The 7,876-nt window shown below is 37.7% G+C and overlaps 2 protein-coding genes across 2 annotated transcripts in view; both read right to left on the bottom strand.

Annotated features, from left to right (window-relative positions):
* Positions 1–99, bottom strand: part of LOC107864461 (transcription factor bHLH129-like) — a 9,215-nt gene extending 9,116 nt beyond the window's left edge. The window contains exon 1 of the mRNA XM_047410279.1: positions 4–99. Within this exon, the coding sequence (XP_047266235.1) occupies positions 4–99 (96 nt within the window). The remainder of the gene's footprint in view (positions 1–3) is intronic.
* Positions 100–1,373: 1,274 nt separating this feature from the next.
* Positions 1,374–7,876, bottom strand: part of LOC107865682 (putative late blight resistance protein homolog R1B-16) — an 11,805-nt gene continuing 5,302 nt past the window's right edge. The window contains 9 exon segments of the mRNA XM_047410277.1: positions 1,374–2,151; positions 2,235–2,664; positions 2,776–2,833; positions 4,738–4,833; positions 5,096–5,191; positions 5,681–5,739; positions 5,808–6,080; positions 6,083–6,637; positions 6,640–7,209. Coding sequence (XP_047266233.1) covers positions 1,374–2,151; positions 2,235–2,664; positions 2,776–2,833; positions 4,738–4,833; positions 5,096–5,191; positions 5,681–5,739; positions 5,808–6,080; positions 6,083–6,637; positions 6,640–7,209 — 2,915 coding nt within the window.

Here is a 7,876-nt window from a genome sequence, read left to right as displayed (position 1 = left end):
TACATAGATTTCTTCCTGCAATACACCATTTAGAAAAGCAGATTTGATATCTAGTTGGAACACCTTCCAATCCTTTTGTGCTGCTATTACTAGCAACATTTTGATGGTATCTAGTCAGGCTACTGGAGCAAATATATCCGAGTAATCAACACCGAATATTTGGGTATATCCCTTGACGACAAGCCTAGCCTTGTATTTGTTGATAGAACCATCAGAATTAAGCTTGGTTCTAAATACCCATTTTACTCCAATGACCTTTCTATCTTTCGGTCTGTCAACTAACTCCCAAGTGTTTTTTTTCTTGATCATTAGCCTCTCCTGCTCCATCGCATTTCTCCATTTTCATCTTGAAGAGCTTCCTTGTGCCCTGCAGGCTCACAAACTGCCACATTACTTTGTTGGTAGATTTCAGAAAGTAATCTTGTACCTCTAACTGGAGGATCATCTACTAACTCATTTTGCCATTGATCAGATGTCTGCTCCTCCGAAGCTTTGACTGAAAGTTGATTGTTTTTCCAATCCCATTTCTCTTCCTCATTGAAGTGCACATCTCGACTAATAATCATCTTCCCTGTTTGTGGATCATAAATTTTGTAGGCTTTGGAGGATGAGCTATAACCCACAAAGATTCCTGGGACGGCCCTTTTATCAAGTTTGTCTTTTTTAACCTGCGGCACATGAAAGAAACAAATACAACCAAATACTTTAATGAAGGTTAGAGATGGTTTGAATCCATTCCAAGCCTCAAATGGACTTTTACTCTCCAAAGCTTTAGTGGGAAGCCGATTTTGTAGAAATACTACTGTATTAGCTGCCTCAGCCCAAAAACTTTTTGGCAACTCTTTTTCATGCAACATGCACCGCGTCATCTCCATTATATACCTGTTCCTCCTTTCACTAACTCCATTTTGATGCGGAGTGTAAGGAGTATGAGAAATACCCTCTTCCTCACCGAATTTGTTAAATTCTTCAGAAGTGTACTCTTTTCCATTATCAGAACGTAAGGATTGGATTCTGCAGCCACTTTGATTTTCCACCATCTTCTTGAACTTTCAAAATATTCCAGCCACCTCTGATTTGTATTTCATGAAAAAAATCCTGCAGAATCTTGTATAATCATCAATGAATATAACATAGTAAAGACTACAATTAAAGGACGGTGTTCTTTAAGGTCCTGCAACATATGTGTGAATCAATTGCAACCTTTGAGAAGCGTGCCATGATGCTTTAGGAAATGGTTTCCTATTCTGCTTACCAAATTGACAAGCTTGACAACTTGGTAAGTGATCGATGAGAGTTGGTAGTCCTCTTTTCATATCCTCCTTATTCAGTAACAATAATGCTTGTAGATGATAGTGACCAAGTCTTTTGTGCTAGATTTCTGTTACATCTGCCTTCATGGAATAAGCAAGTTGCTCCTTCTCTGTTGGACTAAAGGAAAAACTTCTTCCTCTCATCTTCACCTTGAAAATTTCATTTGCAGCAGTGTCGCTGATTTGGCAGTGATCATTTTCAAAGAAAAGTCTAAATCCTTTTTTCATCAGATGTCCTACACTTAGCAAGTTTTGATCAATCTCAGGAACATAAAGTACTTCAGCAATTTTCTTTATGCCTGTGTCAGTCTTGATAGCTATGGTTCCAATTCCTTTGACATGAATATGGTCCCCATTTCCTCTCCTAAACTTGGAAATTTTAGTGTGGTTCAACTCCTTGAATAGGCTCTTGTCATGAGTCATGTGATTAGTACACCCATTATCAATTAACCAAGAATTTATTGAGATCTTACTTGAGAAATATGTTGCAACAAAAAGAAGATCCTCCTCTTCTTGATCAACAACTTGAGAATTTTCTTCCAGCTGTGGGGCTTTACTTTTGCAAATCACCACCTCATGTCCAATTTGATTGCATTTCTTACATTTAGCATCTGGTCTCCTCCAACACTTGAATGGTGGATGGCCTTTTCTTCCACAGTGATAACAAGGGGGAAAGTTTTTCGCACTTCCTCCCTTACCTTTGTTGTTGATTGATGTTTCTCCTTCACTCAACGCTTGATTCTTTTTCTTCTTCAAAAATTTGTCAACCTGGTGCTTACTGACAAGAGCCCCTTCTGTTGTAACATCCTGTGTCTCATGAGTCTTCTTTGCTCTTGAGCTTTTAGGGAATTGAGCAACTCCGTCAAACTAATTTTTGACAAATTCTTAGTACTTTCTAAGGTCGTAATTGTTGCTTCATACCTTTCAGGAACTGTTACCAGAATCTTCTCAACAATTCTTGAGTCGGCAAGTGTAGAGCCAAGTAGCCTCACTTTATTTGCAATATTAAGAAGTCTATCTGAATACTCCTTCACTGTTTCAGAATCCTTCATTTTTTGCAATTCAAATTCCCTAATTAAGTTTAAAACTTGCATACCTTTTATTCTCTCATCTCCAGCATACTCTTCCTTAAGATAATCCCATACTTCTTTAGCAGTTTTCAGAGACATTATTCGTGTGAAAACTGTTGACGATACAGAAGCAAATAGGCATGCCTTGGCCTTCGATTTCTTTGTCTTCTTTTCCTTGTGCGCTTTAGTCTGAGCCATGGTGGGATTATTCGGTAGGCCTCTTCCACAGCTTCCCATAGATCTAAAGCATCCAAGTATGTCTCCATTCATACTGCCCAAACCTGATAGTTATCTCCATCAAAGACCGGCAGAGCGATTGGTGAGAAACTGGTTTCTGCATCCATGACTTCTCCAACTAAATCACAGATCCCTTAAGATGAAAGCTTTGATACCAAATGTTAGTTTTAAATACAAATCGCACATAACACTATGCAAACGATATCTAGATTGCTACAGAAAAGAAGCAGGAGAATGAAGAAGATCACCGAGAGCAAGAAACTTGTGCAGAGAATTTTACTTTCTGTCAAAGAGTAGTTACATAAAGTGTTCTTTTAAAAACTGAAATAGATAATGGCCCTACTTTAAAGTCATGGTGCTAACCATGCTAACTACCTCCTAATAACTTAAAAAAGAAATACAGGAAATAAAATAAATAAATAAATACTGCAGTCCTAAAGCAACTAATAATAACACCAGTGACTATAATACCAACATGGGAGGCTCATTTTCAGCAGCAGGTGGATGTAACCACGTAGGAAACCATCATTCTAACATGGCAGGCATAACATCATTGTTATACATCTTTATGTCATGTGATTGGACAATTGATTCCGGAGCCACACATCACGTAACACCTCTTAAAATACTCTTAACTGATTTTAAAGAGGTTGCAAATGAAGAAAGAAATGGGGTACAAGTTCCTGCTGGTGATAGATCTATCATCATACTTGCAGGAAATACAATCATATTGAAAAATCAGACAATCAAAAATGTTCTATATGTGCCTGATTTCAAGTTCAGCTTATTGTCAATTTCAAAACTGACAAAGGAGTTTAGTTGTGCAGTCAATTTCAAGTTATTTTGAACATTGACAAATGCTCACAAATTAAGTTAATATGGACAAGAGAGATACTTGTTTGCATTTATTTCAATGGTGAAGTAGCTTGGCTCCAATGAGTTTAAATATTGCTAGTACCAAAATTATTTGAGATTAGTGCACATTCCAAGCATAATATGATGTTCCCCTAGAGGATCATTCTTGCTCAAGAACCTGTAACAACCCAACTCCTTGTTTTGAGTACTTGCATCCTAATTTATCTTTCGATCCTTTCTACAAGTTAATATTACTGTCCGAGACTTTTTTGGGAAGGTTTAGATTGGGACTTGAGGGGTTAGGGTGGGGGGTGTCGTCACATATCGGAACCATGTTGCAGCTGCAGTTTTCTGCTGTCAACTGGTGCACCGCGATTTGAAGGATGAAGATCTGCTTAAATCCATTACATTTGCTTCTTCGAATGTTTCCAATTTACATCTGTTTCTCCTTTAAATCCACCTATGCTCATATTCTTTTTAAGTACATACGGCAGAGCTTTCTAAGTTCTGGTGTTTTCTAGTTTATCAGTTTCTTTCTTTCTGCCATCTCTATAGTTTTAGGAGACACTGAATGCTGCTCCGTTTCCTTCTTATTACCATCAATAACTTCCAAATATTTTGTCATCCATGAGTCTAAACAATGCCTATTTAACATAGTCCTTCCTTTATGATGAATCACTTAAGTTAGCTTTACATCTTTCAATTGCTTGTTTCAAGTTTCCTTAGTTTTCGCGCTGTGTCGTGACTCTAAAGGGATGCAGCCTCCATTACATTGAAACTTAATTCTTCTTTACTAAACAGGCATATATGAAGAACATCCCAAGAGAATAGGATAAAACTTCAGCAATTAGTAGTAGCGTCACAATATAAGAGGATGGACATTTCGGCTAGCTGCATAACAAACACCAGAATGAGTATGGCCGCAACTGTTAGCTAAGGATGACCTTAATTGGTTGGACATAAGCATCAAATTAACTGAATCGGTTACTGCTACATATTTCATATGCATATTTACAGTCTCATTTATGCTTGCTGCATTTTGTTTAGGATCATTATGAATCTTAAACTAGTTTACTCTGGCAGTGTCTTAATGCAAGAGATAGATTGATGGATGACCTTGTTCATGAACTCAAAAGGTTGTTGATCTGAGAAAATGGAATTTATGAGTGGCTCTTACTTTAAAAACTAGTGGGAGGTGAATATTCTTATAATAGATCTTTGATCCATTAAAATTTTGACTACTAAAACACCAACAGTACAACCTTCAGCACAGATCCAGGTTCTATCAACTCCTGTAACAAGAGTGGAATGTAAGTTAGAACCTCCTTGCTCAAGCGAGTAAAAACCGCGGCCCACCTCTGGGATTTCTCTCGAAATACCTCATTAAAACAATGAGCAGTTTCTACTTAGAAAAATTATAACAAGATTGTAGCTATTATCTCCAAGCTGAACTCTTCGACTAAAATAGAAGTTCCTCTCTGAAAAACTCACAACATAACTTCTTGAATAAGCGAATATGGTTACAACTCACAAGTAAAAACAACTACAAGATCTAGACAAACTAAAGAACTGAAATAAACTCAACTGCTTGAACTTGGTTCTTCAGGACGGAATACATACATCATGGACACATTCAAATGTTGAAATCATGGAATCAACGTAGCAAGAAAATTCCACATTGCAGTCGACACCACCATCAGTCACTACAGCAATTACCTGATGAAGCAATCAAAGAAAAGGCGATCAATTTTGACTCATGTCTGTCTTATTTTTTGTTGCAAATTGTTCCATTAGGGAAAGAAACAAAATAGTACATTAGTTGAAGCAATTCACAAAAACATTATTTTAATAATATTAAAAAATAGAATAATTGTACGTGTGAGTAACTTTAACTGTAAAAGTTAGGACAGATGGAATAAACCAAAATATGAATCATAGAATTACACTACTGCACGAGGAATATAATTCTTCCAAGTAGGCACGATTGATCAAGCAAAACAAACCTAAGCAATCAGTAGTAGTGTCACAATATAAGAAACTCCAGCATGAGCATGGCTACAACAATTAGCTATGAAAGAACTTCATCCACCCTGTCTCTGCTTTGTCTGCATTTATCCTAGCAATTGTCAAATCCAAACACATTCTCCTTAGTGAGCATCTAATTAGGAAAAAACATAAAAGTAGCAAGAAAGGACTGAAAAATACCATGTCGTTGTTACAAGCACGTGCTTGACTCATAGCTGCTTTAGATTTCCCCACATATCCTGTATTAGAGATATTGTTTGCACATTAGCTGCACCTAGATACCAAAAAACAGCACATTAGAGTTTACTTCTACTTACTCCGATAGAGATGTCAATACGGTCGTATCCTTCAATATCTGCGACTTCTTCCTTAATTTTCACAGCTGAAGCCTTGAGAGATTCTTGTTCCACCCACCAAATAAACGTAATCTGTTTTAGTGTTGGAATATATGCAAAGCTATGGGGGATCTCCTCGAGCCAATGACACCTCTTTATAACAAGTGTTTCAAGCAAGGGAGAAGATACATCTGAGACATCCCACCTTGAAATACGTAAGCACACCAGTTTCAAGACCTTAAGTTATGGAATGTGATATCTCCGAGGCACCACTTTCCCGTTTCATAGTTAAAATCCCTTAATTGGAGATACTCCAGACTTTCTAGTTGTGCCAGTAAAGCATTTGTGCTTTCTATATGAGTACCCATTATTACCAACTTCTTCAAATTTGAAGGCAACTGTAAACCACAGAGAATTATAGAACCCCCAAAGGAAAGGCGAAGTATTTGAAGTTGGATAAGACTCTTCAAGTTGGGGCAAAACTTTGCATTATCTCCATAACCCAAAAACTTGATGTCAAGTTCTTGAAGATTAGGAAATTTCCCTAATAAGACATCCATGCTATCAGGATCACAAATTTGAATTACGACTCCTCTTAATATCCTCAAATTTTCCAATTTGGATGATTCTTCAAATATCCCCAGCTTATTGTTTCTCAAATCAAAACCAGCTTTACTAATCTCAACATGTCTTAATTTTTCCATTCTCCAAAAGGATCCTGGTAATGATGTGTGATTGGGTAAACACTTCACAATTAAAGTTTCGAGGTGCAGCAGATGTGATTCTCGGTGAAAATAGAATTATCTGTGAAAAATGCAAGGTACTTCAGGTGAATTAGTGGTTCCAATGTCGCTGATGACGAATCTCTCACTCTAATATAACTCAAATCCAAGACCTTAAGAAGTCTCAATTTACTAGCCAGACCGAAGGGATCCAGGTTAGCAAATTCTCCTGCATTGTTCATTATTAGTGACCTCAAGTTTTGGTGGAACGACCTCCATGTTATGCCTGCACTATTGGCATTCCAATCGAGGCTGATTTGGTGTTTGTTCCCATCAGAAGGTCGAAATTGGAGCTTCACTGACTGCATAAACTTTTCTTCTCTACTCTTCTCCAAGCAAAAGTGAAGCACTATATCATGAACCTGGCAGTATTCGACTCTATCATTATCTTCTCTCGTTGAAATCATTACCACGTTACTGCTGATGAGTTCCATCAATTAACCTTCAGCTGTCTCTTCCAAACTCTTTCCAGATTTATCCCTTTGAACGAAGCCTTCACATATCCATGAACTTATCAATGCAGGCACTGGAATTCTTACGTCCTTCGGAAACATCCCCATGTAGAGAAGGCACGGTCTTAAATGACAGTGCAAGTTAACATAACTCAACTGCATAATCGAATGAGTATATTCTTCAGACTTGCCGAGATAGTAACACAGAGAATTCCTAACCTTATGCCACCAAGAGGCTTCCATTTTCTTCCTTTTGATTATTCCAGCTACCAATACAACCAACAGAGGCAGTCCATTGCTTCTTTCTGCAACTGCTTGACTCACAACTTGTAGTTCAGGTGGGAAAACTTCCTGTTGAAACACTTTCTTCTGCAACAATTGACAGCTCTCTTCTGTTGTGAGGAATGGAAGGTAATAAGGATTAATATGGCCCTTGACATGCTCGCCCACTTTCTCAAGTCGAGTTGTTATTATTATTGTGCTTCTCTTTCCAACGACTCGAAAATAACGCCATAAGTCATTCCATGCCATACCATCCCACATATCATCCAGGACAATGAGATATCTCTTTCGCATTAGGCTTTTCCTCAACATGTCGGCAAGATAGTCATCCTTATATCCCCTGTCCTTGGAACCGGTAACTTGACTTAAAATATCTTGTAATAGCTCTCTCCAATTATATGTTTGGGAAATGATGCACCATGCTCGAACATCAAAATGGTGAACAATTCTGTCGTTATTGTACAAAATTCTAGCAATTGTAGTTTTACCTTGTCCCCCCATCCCAACAATTGGGATGACATTTAG

The sequence above is a fragment of the Capsicum annuum genome, chromosome 3, assembly GCF_002878395.1.
Source record: "Capsicum annuum cultivar UCD-10X-F1 chromosome 3, UCD10Xv1.1, whole genome shotgun sequence".
NCBI classification, from domain to species: domain Eukaryota; kingdom Viridiplantae; phylum Streptophyta; class Magnoliopsida; order Solanales; family Solanaceae; genus Capsicum; species Capsicum annuum.
The sequence above is the reverse complement of the archived record's forward strand: the minus strand, read 5'-3'. Positions and strand labels throughout refer to the sequence as shown.